The sequence below is a fragment of the Podarcis filfolensis genome (genome assembly GCF_964270895.1).
Source record: "Podarcis filfolensis genome assembly, chromosome: 5".
In the NCBI taxonomy this organism is placed as follows: Eukaryota; Metazoa; Chordata; class Lepidosauria; order Squamata; family Lacertidae; genus Podarcis; species Podarcis filfolensis.
The window spans coordinates 4493439-4517469 of record NC_139608.1 but is presented as its reverse complement, the minus strand read 5'-3'; the positions used below and the strand labels follow the sequence as shown (position 1 = coordinate 4517469).

General features: G+C 47.2%; 1 protein-coding gene across 3 annotated transcripts in view; it reads left to right on the top strand.

The window, feature by feature from the left end:
• The window catches only part of NMUR1 (neuromedin U receptor 1), a 30754-nt gene extending 9745 nt beyond the window's left edge, over window positions 1–21009 (top strand). For 2 of the 3 annotated variants that reach the window (XM_083612926.1, XM_083612925.1), the window contains exons 2-3: window positions 12733–13642; window positions 18147–21009. In XM_083612926.1, coding sequence (XP_083469052.1) covers window positions 12742–13642; window positions 18147–18547 — 1302 coding nt within the window. In that variant the 5' untranslated portion in view covers window positions 12733–12741 and the 3' untranslated portion in view covers window positions 18548–21009. The remainder of the gene's footprint in view (window positions 1–12732; window positions 13643–18146) is intronic. The other variant, XR_014547901.1, reaches the window with a different exon arrangement.
• Window positions 21010–24031: the final 3022 nt, after the last annotated feature.

The window sequence follows — 24031 nt, the reverse complement described above, 5'->3', positions numbered from 1 at the left end:
ACTGCCGCTGCCACTGCCAAGGGGGAACTGAGGACACCCGGCTGGCGCGTCAACTGGGGGAACCGCTGACACACCCCATGACCCAAATTGAGCCGGAAGCGAGAGCTGACTGCCCAGTGGCGCTCCGGGGCCAGGAAAACCCCGGAGCCGATGGAGGGAGAAGGAGGAGAATAGCAGAAAGAGAGAGAAAGAGGAAGGAGGAAAAAGAGGGGAGCCCCAACCTTGCCGCGCCGCTGAGGAGGAGAGCATCAGGAGAGCATGGATACGTGGCCAAGCCCAGGCCCGACCCGAGCCTACTCCACGGTGACTAGTGCTCCAAGAGAGAAGCCCAGAGAAAGGCTGCATGACAGAGGAGACCGCAGAAGAGAAGATATTACTTCTTAATTTTTTTAATAATAATAATAATAATAATAATAATAATAATAATAATAATAATAATTTATTATTTATAGCCCGCTCATCTGTCTGGGCCTCCCCAGCCACTCTGGGCGGCTTCCATAGAAACCAAAAATACAGTAAAATATCACACGTTAAAAACTTCCCTGAACAGGGCTGCCTTAAGATGTCTTCTGAATGTCAGGTAGTTGTTTATCGCTTTGACATCTGCTGGAAGGGCGTTCCACAGGGTGGGCGCCACTACCGAGAAGGCCCTCTGCCTGGTTCCCTGTAGCTTTGCTTCTCGCAATGAGGGAACCGCCAGAAGGCCCTCGGCGCTGGACCTCAGCGTCCGGGCAGAATGATGGGGGTGGAGACGCTCCTTCAGGTATACTGGACCGAGGCCGTTTAGGGCTTGAAAGGTCAGCACCAACACTTTGAATTGTGCTCGGAAACGTACTGGGAGCCAATGTAGGTGTTTCAAGACCGGTGTTATATGGTCTCGGCGGCCGCCCCCAGTCACCAGTCTAGCTGCCGCATTCTGGATTAGTTGTAGTTTCTGAGTCACCTTCAAAGGTAGCCCCACGTAGAGTGCATTGCAGTAGTCCAATCGGGAGATAACCAGAGCATGCACCACTCTAGCGAGACAGTCTGCAGGCAGATAGGGTCTCAGCCTACGTACCAGATGGAGCTGGTAAATAGCTGCCCTGGACACAGATTTGACCTGTGCCTCCATGGACAGCTGTGAGTCCAAAATGACTCCCAGGCTGCGCACCTGGTCCTTCAGGGGCACAGTTACCCCATTCAGGACCAGGGAATCCTCCACACCTGCCCGCCTCCTGTCCCCCAAAAACAGTACTTCTGTCTTGTCAGGATTCAACCTCAATCTGTTAGCCGCCATCCATCCTCCAACCGCTTCCAGACACTCACACATAACTTTTTTCTCTCTCTTTTTTTTTTAAAAAAGTGTCCCCGGATTCTTTGAACAAAATCTGGTAACCTTAATGTGGTTGGCCACTGTGAGAACCTCAGGGTGCTGTACTAGATGGGTCCCTGGGCCTGATCCAGCATGCTTTTTTGATGTTCTTACGTAAAAAGGAGAAGGGATATACCTGGAACTTCTTTCCCTTCCCCTTAAGAATGGCATCTCTGCTCCCGCAATTGCAGAGGAAGGTTGGCTGGGGAAGACTTTAGCCAGGAGATGCCGGTCAAGACGGGACCCTCTCTCTCTCTTTCTCTCTCTCTCTCCCTGCACTTTCCACGATGCCCAGCTGGAATATTGCACAGCCAGCCAGTGAGGGGGGGAGGCAGTTAGGTACCCAAGATATAGCCCCCCCCTCCGCCCCCCACCCAGGCCTTGATGAATGCTTGTGGACAGGCAAATGAAAGCAATTCTCTGCCACGAGACAACCTGTCAGCTCTCTGACAGGGTAGATTTTGGAAAGACCGTAACTCACTTTGCGCTTCGGGTATGTACACAAGCGTGATTAATATCAAAGCTAAATTGTCAATTGGAGGAAGGCGGGTGGTTTGGCCAGATATGGGGAAGCAGGTAAGCAATCTGCTGGGCTTTTGATGGATGAGGTTGTCAGGTGCGTTGAAGGACTTGTTTTAAATAGGGATGTTTTAAAGGAGGAGGATATGGAGCATTGTGAAATCTGTAAACAAACCCAAACCTGCTGGCTCCAATATGTATGTCTGTATACTCTTAGCTGGTCCCCTTCATATAAGAGAGGCAGACCCAAGGAACTGGTCTGGTCTGTCCTGCTTCTTCCTATAACCCTTGCATAAAACTTGGTGGCAGAGCAGCTTCTTTGATTGAAGAAGGTTCCTGGCAGCATCTCTGGGTAGGGCTAGGAGAGACGCCTGCCGGAAACCCTGGAAAGCTGCTGCCAGTCTGTGCAGGCACTATTGAGCTAGATGGGCCCAATGGTCTGATATGCTGCATAAGGCAGTCAAATTCAGCTTCCTATGTTCCTAAACATGCCTCGTTTCATGTCTTGGATTCCCAGAAAATGCTTGAGCTTGCTGCTTTCTAGGGGCTGCCCCACACCAGTATTAACCCCCCTGCCAGCATCACCAATGAGACCAACAGCTTACTGGGAGAGGCATCCTACAGGCGCCCAGAAACCCTTTGCTTTGCTACTTCAACATATATACAGTGGTACCTCAGGTTACAGACGCTTCAGGTTACATACTCCGCTAACATAGAAATAGTGCTTCAGTTTAAGAACTTTGCTTCAGGATAAGAACAGAAATCATGTTGCGGCGGCGCAGCGGCAGCAGGAGGCCCCATTAGCTAAAGTGGTGCTTCAGGTTAAGAACAGTTTCAGGTTAAGAACGGACCTCCGGAACGAATTAAGTACTTAACCCGAGGTACCACTGTATGTGTATACACACACACACACACACACAGAGTCATACCTCGAGTTGTGCTTCGGGTTGAGCGCATTCAAGTTGCACTCCGCGGCAACCCGGAAGTAATGGAGCGCGTTACTTCCGGGTTTCGCCACTAGCGCATGTACAGACGCTCAAAATGATGTCACGCGCATGCGCGGAAGCGGTGAAACGCGACACGCGCAGACGCGCCGTCGCATCTTGTGTTCCGTTCGGGATGCGAACGGGGCTCCGGAATGGATCCCGTTCACATCCCGAGGTACCACTGTGTATGTGTATACACACACACACACACACACACACTTTTATTTTGCTTTAAACAAATACAGATAAGTATAAACAACCAAAATTACAAAAGAAAAATCCTTAATGGAAAAAGCTAAAAAAAAAAAAACTACAAAGAATATCAAAGTACATGGCATAAAACATAAGCTATTATGGGAAAGAAAAGGAAAAGGAAAGAAGGGGGGGATAGAAAAGAAAAGATAAAAAAAGAAAAAAGGAGACAAATGAGCCAAAACACAAGAAGGCTCGTCTACACTTCCATCAAGGTCACAACAGATCATTATTCTTATCAATTCTCTCTATCTGCATTCCATAGAATCCCTCATCTTGGTATCAGGGAACATTTCCCTGTACTACTTCGCAAGTTAAACACGGGAGCTTCTCTTCCCAGGCAGAGCAGCTTCTCAAGGCTTGCAAGCAGTGATATCTGTTGAAGAAAAAGGATGATTTGAGGCTTATGTCTGCTTGAAATGGGGGTCTGTTGCTTTGGCTGTCATTGCCCAGCCAGAACTGCAGTTATTGAGGGCTTTTTAAGTGCTTTATGCTGCCCTGGTGGTTTGAGAGGGTGCTATATAAATACCAGATTTCAGACAAGGGTCTTTCTGGGGGTGGGGAATTGAATTCAGTTCACATTTTAAGTTGAATTTATTAAATTCCCAGGTTCCGAAACAATATGACAACTGAAGCCCCACCCTCCTGCAAGTTCACAATTATCCAAATCTGCAACACTATTCTCCAGCCAAGCAAACGCTTACAAAAATGTTATTATGATATGTATTTTTGTGTTTTTATACTGTATGTCGCCCTGTGGTCCTCGGATGAAGTGCAGCAGATAATAAAATTAATAAATCAACAATAAGCAGAGGAAAATGTGCAAAAAAATCAATATGAAAGCAGCATACAGAAATCATCGTATTGGGAGCAATTGCTGGCAAGAGTGTGGACGTTGGTTAAGACTGCAAGCAAAAATGTGTCTGTTGAGGAGAATTCGGCCCTAAAAGTGGAATAATATCCATGAGGTTTTTAAAAATAAATAAAAATTGCAAATTGCTGCAGAAAAACAACTCTGGAGAACTGAATTTAAGGCTGGAAAAATTGAGAAACGGAGAGAAATGAAATTTGCAGATCCTTGCAGCCTTACCTGGGGATACAACTTGCCACCTTCTGTATTCAAAGCAAATGCTCCACCACGAAGCCAGCCTTCTCCCAATCCACTTGTCCTCCAGATATTTCTGACTACAACTCCTATCATCCATGACATCTGCTTGCAAATTGTTTTGTCTGCCCTGCAGCCGCAGAGATCATTGTACTGATGCATACATAACAGAGTTGAGTTCCGGGACCAGATCTTTCCAGGAAAGATAAGCGGAGCTGTCTTTCCCATAGGGCTTAGTGGTGCGTTGCGCCAGGGCGCCGGCCTCTCAGGGGCGCCCCGCCGATTGGGGGAGTTGTGCGGCTTTGCCGGCGGCCCCCCCTTTCCCTGCAAACCCACCAGCTGTCCCCCACCAACTATCGTATTTTTCACTCTATAAGACGCACCAGACCACAAGACGCACCTAGTTTTTGGAGGAGGAAAACAAGAAAAAAAATATTCTGAATCTCAGAAGCCAGAACAGCAAGAGGGATCGCTGCGCAGCGAAAGCAGCAATCCCTCTTGCTGTTCTGGCTTCTGGGATAGCTGCGCAGCCTGCATTCGCTCCTTAAGACGCACACACATTTCCCCTTACTTTTTAGGAGGGAAAAAGTGAGTCTTATAGAGCAAAAAATACGGTATATGTCTGGCGGGCATGCAGCTTCCTTCCCAAGCCTCCGCAGGGATTGCTCTCCCACAGCAGCATGGGGGAGAGTTGCGGGGGGGGGGCCATGGCTGGCAGTGTGCAGCTTTGCCCCCCCCCACTAGCCGTGGTCATTTGGGGGCGTCGGGCAGATATTTGCACCCCGGCGCTGCATCTGCTAAAGACAGCCCTGAAGATAAAAAACTTATCTTTCTCTGTCTCTTTCTTATTTTTATCCCTTTGCTTATTTGCTATCTTCTTCATTTTCTTTCTTATTTCTTGTTCCATTTCTGTTTTTTGTTATATATTTTAATAAACCAGTTCCTTGATGACGGAGACCCGGCTAAAAGTATACTTTGAAGCAAGGTTTGGGTGTGCTATGTCACCTTACGGTTTGCTTAGAAATACTGCCGCCCGTTCCAAAGTGAAGAACTGCGTATGACTACAAAGGAAAAGAGACAGCAGTGGACTCAATCAATCAATGGACTCAATCAATCAATCAATGCCTCAAAAAGAGGGCAGAATGCCAAAAATCGCAAAATGCCCACCATGCAAACAGGAAATGTTTTCGGAGTGCTAGTTCACCTTGTGGCAAAGACACAGAAAATCCACCCATTGTGCAAGCCCCATCTCTCCCTTTTACCAAATGTATATATCTCTTGCCCGGGGGAAAGACACTGAGAAGTCAGTATGGAAAAAAATGACAACCTGCCAAGGCTCTGGAGAGATTATAATCAACCGGCTGCGATTCATTACATCTCCATTTTGAATTTTCATTTAACCCGTTTAATCGGATAATGGCACATCCGTGAATCCATCAGTTAAGCCAGTCTGGTATCTCAAGTGTCGGACAGGTGCTTGTTCAGTCTTCCCCGCGGCCTCTGGCCTGTCCACTCTCTGCCATGAAAATGATTTAACGCTTCTCTGTCTATTGCTGTCCCCCTGGATTCTGCCCAGCCAGGGAGTGCGTGAGATTGCTTGCAGAGAAGCCAGGCTGCGTTCAGTGGGGCTTGATCCCAGGTAGGCACGCAGACGATGGCAGCCAGGATCACTTGCCAAGTCGAAAGAAAAGCGCCAGGGCTTTCAGTGAGCTGTCATGTCCTTCACCCACCGGGCGCCCTCCAGATGTGGACTATAGTTCCCATCCACCCCAACCATCGCAGTCCAAAACCAGAGGGTGCGCAGGCCAAACTAATAGCATCAGCCTCCTCCTGCTGTCTTGTTGTTGTTGTTTAGTTATGTCCGACTCTTCATAACCCCCTGGACTAGAGCACGCCAGGCACTCTTGTCTTCCACTGCCTCCCACAATTTGGTCAGACTCATGTTTGTAGCTTCGAGAACACTGTCCAACCATCTCGTCCTGTGTTGTCCCCTTCTTCTTGTGCCCTCCATCTTTCCCAACATCAGGGTCTTCTCTTCTCATGAGGTGGCCAAAGTATTGGAGCCTCAGCTTCAGGATCTGCCCTTCCAGTGAGCACTCAGGGCTGATTTCCTTCAGAATGGAGAGGTTGGATCTTCTTCCAGTCCATGGGACTCTCAAGAGTCTCCTCCAGCACCAGAATTCAAAAGCATCCATTCTTCGGCGATCAGCCTTCTTGATGGTCCAGCTCTCACTTCCATACATCACTACTGGGAAAACCAGAGCTTTTACTATACGGACCTTTGTTGGCAAGGTGATGTCTCTGCTTTTTAAGATGCTGTCTAGGTTTGTCATTGCTTTTCTCCCAAGAAGCAGGCGTCTTTTAATTTCGTGGCTGCTGTCACCATCTGCAGTGATCATGGCACCCAAGAAAGTAAAATCTCTCACTGCCTTATGCTGTCTATCAACCCTCTAATTAAATGTCTTTGGGTTGAAGTCAGCAATAAAGATGAGAGAGCCTTCAGCACCTAGAATAGAAATCTGAGGCGTGGGAGAAAGCTCTCCTATGCATTGCTCTTGGTTTGCAGCCTTTGGTCCTGCTGTCGTGTGACCAAGAGACCCTGCCTATTAGTCTTAACTACGGCTTGCTTGATAGCAGCCAGTTTCATTCATAAGCTATAGTTTGCTGTTGACTTTTCTCAAGTAACCGCAGTCTGTCGGGTTTGGACGAATGCCAGAGTGGGGTTAATTAAAAAATTCAAGTGGCAGTTTTCAAACTTCCCCAGGGATTCTTGAGCTTCTTTGTAGCTGCTCGATTTTGGTGATATTTATTTTCAGCGCGGTGTGTTTCTCTAAAAAGGTATGGCTATCTTCTTTCCGTTATGAGGAATTCGTGCAGGCACAGCTGACAAATGGATAGCGGAAAGTCGCTTTTACTTATCTATCTCTGTCTCTTTACTGTTCTTACTCATATCTCTTTGCTTATTTGCTATCTCCTTCGTTTTCTTCCTTTCTCATTTCTTGTTCTGTTTCTGTTTTTTTGTTGTATGTTGAAAAGTTTTAATAAAACTATATTTGAAGAAGAAGAAGCTAATTTGACCTGATTGGATAGATTTTAACACTTGCTGGATCTAGGGATTAATTAGAGGAGTCTGACACCCACAAACTCATAACTATGTACACACATCACTCTCCCGAAGGCAGAAATAAAGAAGAGAAAGCACAATGTCCTTTTCCACCATGACGGGCCAACTCGTCAATTTTTAGCTTGTGTGATAGGTAAAGGTAAAGGTCCAGTCGTGACCGACTCTGCAGTTGCGGCGCCCATCTCGCTTTATTGGCCGAGGGAGCCGGCGTACAGCTTTGGGGGGGGGGTGTCATGTGGCCAGCAGGACTAAGCCGCTTCTGGCAAACCAGAGCAGTGCACGGAAACGACGTTTACCTTCCTGCCGGAGCGGCACCTATCTTTCTACTTGCACTTTGATGTGCTTTCGAACTGCTAGATTGGCAGGAGCAGGGACCGAGCAACGGGAGCTCACCCCGTCGCGGGGATTCGAACTGCCGACCTTCTGATCGGCAAGCCCTAGGCTCTGTGGTTTACACCACAGCCCCACCTGCATCCCAGCTTGTGTGATACCTTGGCTTTATTTCTAAAGTTGAGCCACTGGAACCTCCTTTCTTAAGCCTTTTGAGGGGGGCTATTCAGTTTGCTGCCCCCTCCCTCCCCATCAACTGCATCTAAGGCCACTTGTGATCTGTCTTATGCTGTCGTCACAGCTGCTCTTCGGGTGCATTCATAGAATCATGGAATTGGACGGGACCTGAGGGTCAACCAGCCCACCCCCTGCAATGCGGGAATCGCAACTGAAGAATCCACCTTCTGTTTCAAAATCTCCAAGGAAGGAGAGCTCGCCACCTTCTGAGCATCTTTTGTTTATTTCAACACAACGAGCAGTCCACACAACTCAAAAGCTTACATGCTTCTCCGCCATTTTATTTTATTTCCCCCCCCAAAAAATTTATTCATTTTATAACACAACTAAACAACACAAACAGAAAAACAAACAATACAAACAAATTCTAGTCTTATCCTTATTTTTTTCTGAACATTGTTAGGTGGGCTTCCCCAAGTCCCCCCATCTGATTTTCATTTTACCTCATCTTTAGCAGTTTACATATATCATAATTTTTAACCATTTTTTTAATCACGCTTACTTTTACCATAAAAATCTTCATATTTTATCACTTACAAATAATACCATTTTAAAATAGACTATCTTCTGCTTCTGACCCTACAGCCTATATCCAGTTCCAAAGCTATTCTAAGATTTAAATATTAACATATTTTTTCAAATATTCTTTAAACTTCTTCCAGTCTTCTTCCACCACCTCTTCTCTCTGGTCTCGGAGTCTCCCGGTCAGTTCGGCAAGTTCCATATAGTCCATCATCTTCATCTGCCATTCTTCGATAGTTGGTAAATCTTGTTTCTTCCAACTCTTCGCTAGTAATATTCTCGCAGATGTTGTGGCATACAGAAAAAAAATAACATTCTTTTTGGGGATTTCACCCCCCATCTCCACCATTTTAATAGAGAGAGAGAAATATCTCTGATATCAGGGGTTGCCCACCTATTTCGGTATAGCGATTAAATCAAATGCCAACAACTGGAAATGCAATTGGTGATAAAAGCCTGTCTGTGCTGGTCCCGGGGGGTTACTGTGCGGCATGGTCCGAGTCCAGTCTGAGGTCAATGGTGAGGTATGGAGGCTGTCCATCAAGGCTGAAGCGGGGTCCAAGGCAAGGAGTCGGGTGTGGTCAGGAACTCTGACAGAAGAGCAGGACAGGGTGCTGGCAGGAACAGGTTACCACCAATGTTGCTCCCGCAACTTGGGACTGGCTGTCTTTTATCTGCCCTGAGTCATAGGGCGGCCCCGGTCCACAGGTGACTCGCCTCTCTTGGCCCGGAGGCGAGCACTCCTCCTGCGGGAACTTAGTTCTCTCTGCCCTGAGCCTCTGCAGCTCAGGAGAGGCTGGAGGGTTACCAGACCCAGAGGCAACCTCAGCTTCCTCTGACGGGGCTGAGAGTGGAGCACCTGCAGGCAATGGGTCCTCCATCACCTCAGGAGCCAGAGCAGACTCAGCTGATGCCTGCACCTGAGGATCCAGCACAGGTGAGGGCCCTTAAGGTTCAAGCCCCAGCCCCTGCTCAGCCGGCCTGTGCAGGCTGGGATTCCTCAGGTTCAGCCTCTGAATCCGATTCCCAGGCCATCACACTGTCCTCAAGCACACACACACACACACACACACACACACACACACACACAAACAACCAGCCAGTTTTTCTGTTTCTCTGCTGCTTATTATCCTTCCCTTCTCGAACCTGCTGCCCTGCAGGTATTTTGGACTAGTTTCATGACAGAGTCCCTTCCCTGCATGCAACAGCTCCCCATGTTCCTAGAGGGTGGGGCACAAAATCTCCATGCAGAATCATAGAATCGTAGAGTTGGGAGGGTTCCTGGGGGTCATCTAGTCCAACCCTCTGCAATGCAAAGCCCCAGGTTCAATTCCTCATGTCTCCGAGTCATCATGGGCTGTGCTCAGCTAGATAGACCATTAGTCTGAGTCGGTATACCATAAAGCAGCTCTCCGAGGACTAAGAGTGTAAATGGATGGGTGCAATAGGAGTAGTGAGCCTGAGTGTGCTCACTGTGTTGTTTAGATGTGACTCTTCTCCTCTCGCAGGAAGAAGAAGAAAAGAAGTTCTGTGCATCTGTGGCCAAAGTCAGCTGTGTACAGCTCCGACTGGCAGGAACCCAATAACGTCACTAACCCACCTCCCAATGTTTCTGAAAACTGATTCTGCTTTTGGAAAAAGAAAGGAGAGGAACAAATGTAAATTGAATTCAGTAATGTGTGTGCGGCATTTTACTAATAAAAAGGGCAGACAGTCTGCCTGGAGCATGGAGGGGCGGAGGACAGAAGCAGGGCTGATGACTGAATCATCCTATCTGTCAAACGCGCTGGGAAGGAAGGGGCTTTATCCTGCTCTGTGCTCTTCTCATGTCAGCCCCTGCACACATTCCGGGTTAGCCCTGCAGGGGCAAAATCATTCAGTGGAGGACAAGAAGGATGGGGGCTGGAGCTTGTTCTACAGCAGAGCTGAATAATATTTATGGTCTCTAACCAGCTTGTATAACCTAGACAGCATCTTAAAAAGCAGAGACATCACCTTGCTGACAAAGGTCTATATAGTTAAAGCCATGGTTTTCCCAGTAGTGATGTATGGAAGTGAGAGCTGGACCATAAAGAAGGCTGATCACCGAAGAATGGATGCTTTTGAATTCTGGTGCTGGAGGAGACTCTTGAGAGTCCCATGGACTGCAAGAAGATCAAACCTTTCCATTCTGAAGGAAATCAGCCCTGAGTGCTCACGGGAAGGACAGATCGTGAAGCTGAGGCTCCAAGACTTTGGCCACCTCATGAGAAGAGAAGACTCCCTGGAAAAGACCCTGAAGTTGGGAAAGATGGAGGGCACAAGGAGAAGGGGACGACAGAGGACGAGATGGTTGGACAGTGTTCTTGAAGCTACCAGCATGAGTTTGACCAAACTGCGGGAGGCAGTGGAAGACAGGAGTGCCTGGCGTGTTCTGGTCCAGGGGGTCACGAAGAGTCGGACACGACTAAACGACTAAACAACAACAACAAACTATGTTGTATAATGCAAATTAATTAATGTATATGCACAGTTGATTAGCAAGGGGGTGGGGAATCTTCGTCGTTTATCACCCAACGTTATTCCATACAAAATAGCAGGGTAGCATCCTGTACAAGCTGCAATTGAGAAAGTTTGCTGCTCGCTGCGTGTTTATCCCGTGGCTCTGGGACTCGGGCCGTTTGCAGAGAAGGAGCTTCATCCAGCACCGTGATGGATTACAGGGTCCTTTGGACTGGCTGACAGTGGCTTTTGCAGGCATGCGTTTCCTAGTCGTCTTCCCTTTGTGTTCTGAGGGACTTATCGACAGCGTCACTCATGTTCAGACAAACTACTTGTGCATTCATCTCTTTGTGAGCGCCGACTGTATTGTTTGCTGTAATTATGCTTCCAACTCTGTTCGGCTTAAGCATTTGCAAATTTTATTCCGGTTAAGCCCCAGAGGATCCCCACAGGCAGAGACTTCACTAGCAGTTTGCCAACTTAGACAGCTGCAGAAGAGGATTAGATGAATCTGTGGAGGGTTAGGCTCTCAATGGCTGCTAGGCTATGGATTTCGCCATGAGAGGTAGTGGGAATCACAGGTGGAGAATGTGCCGTTGCACGTAAGGTCCTGCTTGTGGGAATACCAAAGGCATCTGGCCGGCCACCGTGAGAACAGGTAAAGAATCATAGAGTTGGAAGGGACACCCAGGGTCATCTAGTCCAACCCCCTGCAATGCAGAAATCTCAGCTGAAGCATCCATGGCAAATTACCATCCAACCTCTGCTTAAAAACCTCCATGGAAGGAAAATCCACCTCCTCCAAGGGAGACTGTTTCACTGTAAAACAGCTTTTGCCATCAGAAACCTTATCCATATGTTTAGTTGGTGAAGTGTAGGTGGGTTGCCACGAGGCAAGACACAGCAATAACAGCAAGAACCTTTATTGGACTACATAACTGGGAAACAGGGGCAAAGCAACTGCTTATATACATTCCTGGAAGCCTGGGCCACTCCCACTCCCAACGTGGTTGGCTGTCTAAACTTCCAAGCTGCAAATCACGACTCAGGAGTTCAAGGGCCAATGGCAGAGGCCCAAATCCTGAAATGTTCTGTGATTGGACATCATGTATCGAATCAGAACACAGGAGCTCAGAATCCTTAGTCCAGACTCCAGCTCAGGCAAACACAGACCACTGAATACATAACATTTGGGATCTCCTTTCTTCTAACTTGAAGCCATGGGTTTGAGTCCTACCCTCCAGAGCAGGAGAAAACAAGCATGCTCCATCTTCCCTGTGACAGCCCTTGAGATATTTGAAGGGGGCTATCTTATTTCCTGTCAGTCTCCTCTTTTGCAGGGACGCGGGTGGTGCTTTGGGTTAAACCACAGAGCCTAGGGCTTGCGAATCAGAAGGTCAGTGGTTCGAATCCCCGCGACGGGGTGAGCTCCCGTTGCTCGGTCCCTGCTCCTGCCAACCTAGCAGTTCGAAAGCACGTCAAAGTGCAAGTAGATAAATAGGTACCGCTCCAGCGGGAAGGTAAATGGCGTTTCTGTGCGCTGCTCTGGTTCGCCAGAAGCGGCTTAGTCATGCTGGCCACATGACCCGGAAGCTGTACGCCGGCTCCCTCGGCCAATAAAGCAAGATGAGCGCCGCAACCCCAGAGTCGGTCACAACTGGACCTAATGGTCAGGGGTTCCTTTACCTTTACTTTACTCCTCTTTTGCAGGTTAAGCATAGCCAACTGACTCAACTGTTCCTCATAAGGAGGCAGGATCAGAATGGTCTTTGGCCTGATCCTGCAGCCAGGCTCTTCTTAACTCCTCTTCTCTCTCTTTTTCCAGCTCGGGGCCATGTATTCCTCTGTCAACTGCTCCCACTTGGAATTAAAGTTGTCCATCCTGGAGCTGCTGGAGAAGGCAGCCTACAAGGACCTGTGCAACGACAGCAGTCGAGAAGAGCCTTACTTTGACCCCGAAGACCTGAACATGACCATAGAGGAGCTCCGCCTGAAGTACTTGGGGCCTCGCCGGTCGGGGTTCTTCGTCCCCATCTGCACCACGTACCTCCTGATTTTCGTGGTGGGTGCCGTGGGCAACGCCCTGACCTGCCTGGTCATCATCCAGCACCGATTCATGAGGACGCCCACCAACTATTACCTCTTCAGCCTGGCCGTCTCGGACCTGCTGGTCCTCCTTCTGGGCATGCCGCTGGAGATCTACGAGATGTGGAGCAACTACCCGTTCCTTCTGGGCGCAGGCGGCTGCTGCTTCAAGACGCTGCTATTCGAGGCCGTCTGCTTCGCCTCCATCCTCAACGTGACGGCCCTCAGCGTGGAGCGCTACATCGCCGTGGTGCACCCTCTCAAGGCCAAGTACGTGGTGACCAAGAACCACGCCAAGAGGGTCATCATCACCGTCTGGGTCCTGTCCATCATCTGCTCCATCCCCAACACCAGCTTGCACGGCATCCAGACCCTCCACGTCCCCGCCCGCGGGGTGGTCCCTGACTCGGCCACCTGCACCCTGGTCAAGTCCCGCTTGATGTACAACCTCATCATCCAGGTGACCACCATCATCTTCTTCTTTGTGCCCATGGGCGTCATCAGCGTCTTGTACCTGCTCATTGGCCTTCAGCTCAGGAAGGAGAAGATGCTGGAGGCTCTGGAGGCCAAGTCGGCCAGCAACTGCGACTACCACAACATCCGCCTCCAGCAGAAGAAAGTCCGCAGGAGGCAGGTGACCAACATGCTGTGTGAGTCAAGGGGGCCCAGGAGCCACGTGGGGTTGTGGGGAAAATATTGGGGGGGTGTTACTTGCTTTCTTCTTATTCCCAGAACTAGGGCTACAGTCTTTGCCTTTGTGTTGCCCATTCATTTCTTTCACCAGTGAATGTGGTGTCAGAAAAGGCATATACAGTGGTACCTCGGGTTATGTACGCTTCAGGTTACAGACCCCGCTAACCCAGAAATAGTGCTTCAGGTTAAGAACTTTGCTTCAGGATGAGAACAGAAATCGTGCTGTGGCAGCGCAGTGGCAGCAGGAGGCCCCATTAGCTAAAGTGGTGCTTCAGGTTAAGAACAGTTTTAGGTTAAGAATGGACCTAACCCAAGATACCACTGTATTATCTTTAGCTGTCATACTGCCAGGAGTTGGTTATGTACCTTCTCTGTACAGCGGTACCATGGTTCTCAAATAATAATAATAATAATAATAATAAATTTATTTATACCCCTCCCTCCCCAGCCAAGACCGGGCTCAGGGTGGCTAACAACCAATAATAAAAACAAGTTAATTGAAATACAACTTTAAAAACAAGATTAAAATACAACATTAAAACAATTAAAACATTAAAATGCAGCCTTAATCCGTTCCAGAATTCACTTCCAAAACCAAAGCGTTCCAAAACCAAGGTGCGCTTTCCCTTAGAAAGTAATGCAAAACGGATTAATCCGTTCCAGACTTTTAAAAACAACCCCTAAAACAGCAATTTAACATGGATTTTACTATCTAATGAGACCATTGATCCATAAAATGAAAGCAATAATCAATGTACTGCACTATAAAATAAATAAGACAGTATTGTAGATGATAAAAATTAAAATTATTTTTTTCCCTTACCTGCACTGATGATAGTCATTGTTTGGATGGGGGGCTTTTATCCATTTCCGCAGCCACACAATCAATCAGTAGCTGAACTGGGTTCCACACAGTCAGGAAAACAAAGTAACCGAAAAAGCCTCAAAAACAAATAGCAAAACAAACAGCAAAAACAAAAGCACCGAACGTAATCCGTTCCAGAGGTCCGTTTGACTTCTGAAATGATTGAAAACCAAGGCGCAGCTTCTGATTGGTGCAAGCGCCCTGGAAACAATAGCTGACAGCCGCATTGGTCATTCGGCTTCCGAAAAATGTTTGATAACTGGAACACTTATTTCCAGGTTTTCAGCGTGTGAGAACCAAGGCATTTTGAGTACCAAGGCGTTTGAGAACCGGCACAATATTATGATGGAAGACTGGGAGAAGTTGTGGAAAAAAGGAATTAAATTTACAGCATGTAGTGTATTAAGAGAAAATTTGGTGAAAATGATGTATAGATGGTACTTAACACAAGTGAAGCTAGCAAAAATGTATCATACTCATGATATTAAATGCTGGAAATGTAAGGGGGGGAAAGGAACCTTTTACCACATGTGGTGGACGTGCCCCAAGGTAAAAGACTTCTGGGAAAGGATTTATAATAAACTGAAAAAAAAGTGTTGAAAAACACATTTATTAAGGTGTTTGAGAACCAAGGTACCACTATACTTCAGCTAAAACACACCATTTGTAAATGTGCGCACACACAAACAAACACATGCATGCGTGGTGCTGGATCTCACCATGAATGCCACCCTTGCTCTCTTAAAGCAACAATGGCACCTACCTGAGAAGGGTCGGACAGTGGCGGAGCTTCATGCTCTGGCACTGGGGGGACGGAGAGCAGGCGGGGACGGGGCTGGAGCGCATCCGGGGGCGTGGCGCACGGCCCACAGGGGTGTGGCATGCGCCCTGGGTGTGCATTGCGCCTATTACTCAGAAGGGTGGTGGGAATGGGTGATTGGCAGATAGCTGTGATGAGCCTGTTGACGACTCTTAACGACTGCAATAGGTCTTACAGGGAAAAGCAAGGGGTGAAAGGTGAAAAATGGCTTTGTCATGTATAATGAGATAAGAATCCAATGTCTTTGTTCAGACCAGGTCTCTCCATGGTTTTAAGTATTCTGAGTAATACCCCTCCCCACCTTCTCACTATATAGAAGGATCTGGCAACTTCTGTTTCAGTGTATCTGAAGAAGTGTGCATGCACACGAAAGCTCATACCAAGAACTAACTTAGTTGGTCTTTAAGGTGCTACTGGAAGGAAAAAAATTTTTTTGTTTTGACCCTGGGTGCATAGTTTAAATTAAACATTAATTTCAGCATAGGCGAAACAGTGGGATTTGTGGGGAGGAAGACATGGCAGGGGACTTTCTGTAGGAAAGCTGGCGAGAAACCAAGTCCTGGATGTAAGACAGAATACTTTCCTTCTTCCCCCACTTCACCTCACCTCCATTGCTTTTTTGGGGGGGGGCAGAGAGCTTTTCCTGTTCATTTCCCCCCTGGTTGCTGATCAGTGTAGAGAATTCTCTGCCTCTCTCTGATTTTGTCATTAAATTTCCCCCTGTCACATCGGAGGCTAGCACCCCTTGGAGCAACGCGATTCCAGCCCAATCCAAACGAATAAACAGATTCTAGTTAAAAATTATATATGCCAGAATATTCCCCGGTGTGAGGGAAGGTTTTTCATGTCCTCCTTAGCTAAATACACAGTAAAGGTATACTGATCCTTCGTAAATGTGCCCTTTCAAACCCCTCACAAGCTTTAATTTGTTGGGTTTTCTGCCACAGCTAACTGCCATGCTCTCTTACACCACGTTCCTTCCAGAACTTTCCAGTACTTTGCTACTACAACCAAGAGGCCTTTGGTTCCTAACCGCCATTTCCTCGGTGGGTTTCAAAGAGGATTAAGATGAATTCCCACAGGGGAAAGCTCTCTCTCTCTCTCTTTTTTTAAAGATATTTATTGGAGTTTTATAAAAACATAAATTTAAAAGATCATATAAAAAAAAAGAAATACAATAGAAGAAACATAAAAAAATACATAAAATAAGAAAGGGAAGAATAAAAACAAATCCATTTTTGTAACCCTAACTCATTATCTTATTTCCTTGGCCTCCTCACACCTCCCCTTTTTTGTATCCCCATTTACATAATCAAATCAGCAAATCCTTACCCTCTTTCGTTTATCTTAACTCTATATCTTAGCATATTATAACTCTATATTTTCATCCATTTTCAGTTCAATTTTGCATACTCTTGTTGACTTTGTTGCTAATGCCACTTATTTTCAATCCAACATCATTTTTAACATTCATTAATTTTATAGTGTTTCTGAAGATAGTCTTTAAATTTCTTCCAGTCTTCTTCCCACAGGGGAAAGCTCTCGATGGCTATTAGCTATGATGGCGATGCTCCACAGTGAAAGAGCGGTCTAATAATAATAATAATAATAATAATAATAATAATAATAATTATTTATTTATACCCCACCCATCTGGCTGGGTTTCCCCAGCCACTCTGGGCGGCTTCCAACAAAATATTAAAATACAGTAATACATCAAACAGAGCACTAAAATATAATAACCTATTAAACATTAAAAGCTTCCCTAAAGAGGGCTGCCTTCAGATGTCTTCTAAAAGTCTGGTAGTTGTTGCTCTCTTTGACATCTGGTGGGAGGGCGTTCCACAGGGCAGGTGCCACCACCGAGAAGGCCCTCTGCCTGGTTCCCTGTAACTTGGAACTCACAGTGAGGGAAGCGCCAGAAGGCCCTCAGCGCTGGACCTCAGTGTCCAGGCAGAACGATGGGGGTGGAGACGCTCCTTCAGGTATACTGGACCGAGGCCATTTAGGACTTTAAAGGTCAACACCAACACTTTGAATATGCTCGGAAACATACTGGGAGCCAGTGTAGGTCTTTCAGGACCGGTGTTATGTGGTCTCAGCGGCTGCTCCCAGTCACCAGTCTGGCTGCCACATTCTGGATTAGTTGTAGTTTTCGGGTCACCTTCAAAGGTAGCCCCACGTAGAGCGCATTGTAGTAGTCCAATCGAGAGATAACCAGAGCATGCACCACTCTGGTGAGACAGTCCGCAGGCAGATAGGGTCTCATCCTGCGTACCAGATGGAGCTGGTAAACAGCTGCCCTGGACACAGAATTGACCTGCACCTCCATGGACAGCTACAAGTCCAAAATGACTCCCAGGCTGCGCACCTGGTCCTTCAGGGGCACAGTCACCCCATTCAGGCCCAGGGAATCCTCCACACCTGCCCACCTCCTGTCCCCCAAAAACATTACTTCTGTCTTGTCAGGATTCAACCTCAATCTGTTAGCCGCCATCCATCCTCCAACCACCTCCAGGCACTCACACAGGACCTTCACCGCCCTCACTGGTTCTGATTTAAAAGAGAGGTAGAGCTGGGTATCATCCGCATACTGATGAACACCCAGCCCAAACCCCCTGATGATCTCTCCCAGCTGCTGCATGTAGATGTTGAAAAGCATGGGGGAGAGGTCTTGTGTTCGAATCCCAATTGCGGGTTTCCCACAGGAGGCAGTCGGTCGGCCACCGCGAGGGTAGGTGTTCTCCTCTCTCACAATCTTCTCTCTGCCCCTCAGTCGCGCTGGTGGTCGTCTTTGGGATCTGCTGGGCTCCCTTCCACACCGACCGCCTGGTCTGGAGCTTCGTGACCCACTGGACCGACCAGATGCTGGGGATGTTCCAGTACGTGCACATCATCTCGGGCGTCTTCTTCTACCTGAGCTCGGCCGCCAACCCCATCCTCTACAACCTGATGTCCACTCGCTTCCGGGAGATGTTCAAGGACGTGATGTGCCGCCGGCGCTTCCAGAAGCTGGGCTCGCGCAAGCACTCGCCCAGCAGCACTCGCGTCACCATGCGCAGCACCGTCTCCGAGCACGTCGGAGGAGGCGACGGGCAGCCGCTGTCCGACCTGGAGGACTACGAGGCCGACCCGGAGAGGGATGAGGCGGAGGAGTGCGAGGGCCCTTTCCTCTGAGGAGGAAGCCGCGAGTCTAGCCGCACATATCTTAGGAGGACAGAGCTTTCCGCCTGGGCCGCGAGGCACCGCCGGCGCTTGGTGGTACTGTGTAAAATAATGCGTTGGGATGGGGGCCTGGTCCTGCCTGGCCCCGCATCCATTCCCAGCTGCTTCGCCCTCAGGAACTCAACCGCGTTACAATCAGAGGGCTTTCTTTTGTAAGGGGCCGCACATGAATGTCTTTCTCGGCCCCTCGTTGTAAAACCGTCACCGTCACAAAGGGTGTGTGGATGTGAGTGTGAAGGGGAACCTCGTTTCCGGGTTCCCTAATTCGGCTTGCGCTTTTCAAAATGGCCGCTTCTGACTCTGCCTTCAAAATGGCGGCCGCAAAGAGGGCAGGGCGTGAGGCTGCTCCCAAATCCATGTGCGGCGAGGCGCATGGCGGGAGGTTCTAGAAAGTTCCGTGGGATTTCCACACCCTTTCCGATTCAATCTAAAACAGATTAGGGGAGGGGAGTTTGCCCTTGGCGGTTCATGTCCCTCTCATGGTCCCTGTTTTTCTAACTGTGGTGGCCCCGCGGCTGCCATGTGCTTGGTTCGAACCTATTTATTTATTTATTTTGTCGCAGTGATATTCCCACTTTTTTCTCCAAAGGCAGTGTTAAGTTGTGGGTGAACATATCAGACGACACAACGATTCTTCAACAGCTCTTGTTTATTCACAGGCCAGAACAGAACTGAACTGAAGGGTTCAGCCAGCCTGCTTATATAGAGCTCCACTACAACGCAACTGTAACCATTTCCTGTAACTATCCAATCACTGAACGTCACTTTCAATCCCCTATTTGCATATGTGGACCTGAGTGAAAACTATCTACAGTATCCTCCTGCTGGCCCAGGGTGAGAACTTCAGTACATAACAGGCAGCATGTGTGGTTCTCCCCCTTCCTTCCTGGTTTATCCCCTGCACAACACCCCTGCGAGGCAGGCCAGGCTGAGGGGTGGTAAGGAAAGAAGATACTGGACGCTGTATCCGTCCTTCATCCCTTTCAGAAGATCACCCAGTGAGCTTCACGGAGGAGCAGGGACTTGAACCCTCGTCTCCAGATTCATGCATGTGTGTGTTGCATTGCTGCTGCTCTACATCTGCATAACTGTACGTTTATTTCTTTATTTTTCTAGGCTTCGGCACCCTGCCTTTCCCTCACGATGTTTCAGGTGGCTTAACCCAAAAGAAAGTATATTTCAGTTTTTAAAAAAGTAAGCATAACTCAGGATTGCGGTACGTCTGGAGTTTCCCAGACATAGCCAGCAATTGGCCGTCGGAAACAGAGTCCGGGCGGAAATCGCTTTAAACTTCTGGGGAAATCCAAATGTATGGCAACCCATGTCGGCACTGTCGTTGTTGGCGATTTCCCTTAAAAACAGCTCAAAAACTGTGTGTTTTTTCGAGATTTTGCAAGAAGCAAAAAAACTCAGCAACTTTGGACAAAACTAAAAAAAATAAAAATAAAGCCCAACATTTGATTTTCACTTTTTGAAATATGGCAAATTACTCCAGAAGAGACCAGGCCCCAAGAAGGACCTGAATGCAACGTATATCTTTTGTATTTTGTTATCAGCCAGTTTTCTTTAAATCATCATAGGCAAATGCGGTGCTAGGGGCATGACTGAGGTGGAAAAGATTATGCGGGGGGCGGGGGCTTGGAGAAGATGGATATTGATATTTTTTTTTCCTCACTGTCTCACCATACGAGAACTCAGGGGCAATGAATGTTGGACGATTGGGGGCAGGCAAAAGAAATTTGTCACACAGCGCAAAGTTTAACTGTGGAACTCCCTGCCACCAGGATGGAGCAATGGCCACCAAGTAGAATGAGGACTGGGACACATCCAGGATAAAGGCCATCAGTGGCTACTAGCAGTTGGTAGGTCCTCGAATGCCAGGTTCTGGGAGTCATAGGTTGGAGTCTTCTGGTGCCACTTGTGGGCTTCTCAGAGTTATTTTGGCTGGCCACTGTGATCGTAAGAAGGTAAGAGATTTAGGGCGGTGCTAGAGGTTCCCCCGCAGGGCACTGAGCTGAGGGGGTGCAAAATCGAGAAGATCCATAATTAAATTTAAATTTAACGTTTTTTATTTCTTTTTAAAAAATTCATTTTTATTCAATTTTCCACTTTAACAATCCAATCACAACACATTAAATATTCCAGATTATACATATACATATCAAATAATCCAAATATTCTGCCAGATTATAAATAGGACTTCCCATGCTTCGAGTTTGGAGGGTTCTGATCATCTCATACTTCTACTGCTTTCCATAGTCACTTCCGATGGTTCCTCTAATTCTTTCTGTTGTTAACCTTCCTTCTTTCACGGCCTCTGAGTTGTTCCCGCAAGCGAGTTAAAACATTTTTTATTTCACTAGCCAAAGACCATGGCAACATCCAAAGAAGAAGGGAGAAAACAAAACAAAACAGCAGTCTTTACATATGCAGTAAAACCATGGTCAGATCCACCAAAATTCCTTCTTACACAGAATAAAAAGTAATTCTCAAATAAAATGTGCAAATTAGATTGAGTATATCCATTCAGGTGCCCAATTTTGGCCTCGCAGGGGATACCACATTATGAAAGATTGCCAAAGTCCACCCCTGGTCAAGCCAAGGGCCCATCTTGTCCAGCATCCTGTTCTCACAGGGGCTGACCAGATGCAAGTAGGATTCGAACTCAAGAGCCCTCTCCCCTTCTGCAGTTTCCAGCAACTGGTATTCAGAAGGATTGCTGCCTCCGACTGGCTAGCATTCATCGGTAGCCCTCTCTGATAATTTGTGGTCGTCTAAGAGTCCAGCGGGTCATCTAAGAGTCCAGCAGGGACGTGGGTGGCGCTGTGGGTTAAACCGCAGAGCCTAGGGCTTGCCGATCAGAAGGTTGGCGGTTCAAATCCCTGCGACGGGATGAGCTCCCGTTGCTTGGTCCCTGCTCCTGCCAACCTAGCAGTTCAAAAGCACATCAAAGTGCAAGTAGATAAATAGGTACCTCTCTGGCGGGAAGGTAAACGGCGTTTCCGTGCGCTGCTCTGGTTCGCCAGAAGCGGCTTAGTCATGCTGGCCACATGACCCGGAAGCTGTATGCCGGCTCCCTCGGCCAGTAAAGCGAGATGAGCGCCCCAACCCCAGAGTCGGCCACGACTGGACCTAATGGTCAGGGGTCCCTTTACCTTTACCTTTAAGAGTCCAGCTGCTGGAAAACCAGGCTTTATTTCTGCCAGTTGAATCTGAACCCTACTTTCTTGTGGATTAAACCCTACAGCTGTTTCTCTTTTATTTGGAAGAAACAGAGTTGGATACAAAGCGATTTCAGGGTCAAGCGATTCCGTAAATATTAAAGAGCGTTCTCTAAAGCCAGCTGGGTCATTCACAGAAATCTTATTTTTCCCTTCAGGCAAATATTTATTTCAAAAAGTGTGTTTGGCATTTATCTTTATAACTGCGTTCAGAAGACTTGACTGGCAAGTCTGCAGGCCACAGAATTTTTATTGCTGCCTCTTTTCTTTGTCAAAAAAATGAGAAATAACTAGATTTGCTGCAATACTTATTACCCTGCCAGCAGGGAATGTTCTGGTTTCATCTAAATACGTAAAAATAACACCAGCATTTCTGCCCATCATTCTACATCTAAGTGAAAGAGGTCTCTGGGGGTATTACTTATTCCTGATTCTTTATTACTCTTGAGAATAGATATTTAAAACTTTTTTCCCCTTCTTAAAAACCCTAAAACTAACAGCATTTGTAAGTGGGAATATAGTTTTGAAAGCAAAGAAAGAACAAAGAACAATGACCAAGGAGGGGATCAGCCCACAAATATATATATATAAGACTGTTTTATCCAGAAGTGTGTGTACTTACATGGATTTACATGTACAGTGGTGCCTCGCAAGACGAAATTAATTCGTTCTGCGAATTTTTTCGTCTAGCGAATTTTTCGTCTTGCGAAGCACGAAATCCCATAGGAATGCATTGAAAATCAATTAATGCGTTCCTATGGTCAAAAAAAGTCCAAACAAAACCAAATTTGGTACAACAAAAGTTTATTAAGTGCTCTTTAAAGTCACACATACTGTAAAGAGCATTTCAAAATTCAAACCCAGAAATTTTTTAAAAAAACAGTAGAGTGGCCCAATGGTCACAGAAAATCATAAAAATGCAGAAAAAAACAAGCTTCCAGATTCTTGCAAACCCCTCGCCAACTGTTCCCCCAGCCACCCAGCACACAGAAATTCAAATCCAGATTTTTTTTAAAAAAACAGCAGAGTGGCCCAATGGTCACAGAAAATCATAAAAATGCAGGAAAAAAAACACAAGCTTCCAGATTCTTGCAAACCCCTCCCCAACACCAAGTCCTTGAATTCCAAACACCCCAACCCAAAATCCAACCCCCCCCAAAAAAAGTTTTAAAAGCTTAACTTACCAAATGGCTGCAAAAGAAGTTTTGGAAAAGCTTCAAAAATCACCAAAGTCTTTAAAAACCTCAAAAAAGGCTACTATGTACACTGCGTTCTATGAGTTGCTCCTCGAAGTCAAGTTGCAACTGTATTAACGGTGTTAAGAAAAAGGAAACAAACTTGCAAGACGTTTTCGTCTTGCTAAGCAAGCCCATAGGGAAATTCGTCTTGCAAAGCAGCTCAAAAAACGGAAAACCCTTTCGTCTAGCGAGTTTTCCGTCTTGCGAGGCATTCGTCTTGCGGGGCACCACTGTACAGCAGAATTAAGTGGAAATGGGGTAAAATGATTCCATCAAACAGTGGCAAATTCAGGTTATTTGGGAGGTTGTGCATAACGAGCCAACTTTCCCAAAAGATCAGACTATTTGCAACAAGGAAAGCTAGAGGAAAATGCACTGGAAAGTGTGAAACGTCACTCACATTGACACAACTGCGGGAGGTTGGACTAGATGACCCTGGGGGTCCCTTCCAACTGTACAATTCTATGATTCTATGAAGACATCTAACCTCCATGTAAGTACTTCTGTCTGTCGCCTGCAGGCCAGTCTTGGTTCCTCGTGGGGATTCCCCAAAAAATAGACCAGAGTCAATTGATATTTCATCCAGCAGAGCTTTGCTGCTACTGAAGGCAAATGAGCATATTGTTGTTGTTTAGTCGTTTAGTCGTGTCCGACTCTTCGTGACCCCCTGGACCAGAGCACGCCAGGCACTCCTGTCTTCCACTGCCTCTGCAGTTTGGTCAAACTCATGTTGGTAGCTTCGAGAACACTGTCCAACCATCTCGTCCTCTGTCGTCCCCTTCTCCTTGTGCCCTCCATCTTTCCCAACATCAGGGTCTTTTCCAGGGAGTCTTCTCTTCTCATGAGGTGGCCAAAATATTGGAGCCTCAGCTTCAGGATCTGTCCTTCCAGTGAGCACTCAGGGCTGATTTCCTTAAGAATGGAGAGGTTTGATCTTCTTGCAGTCCATGGGACTCTCAAGAGTCTCCTCCAGCACC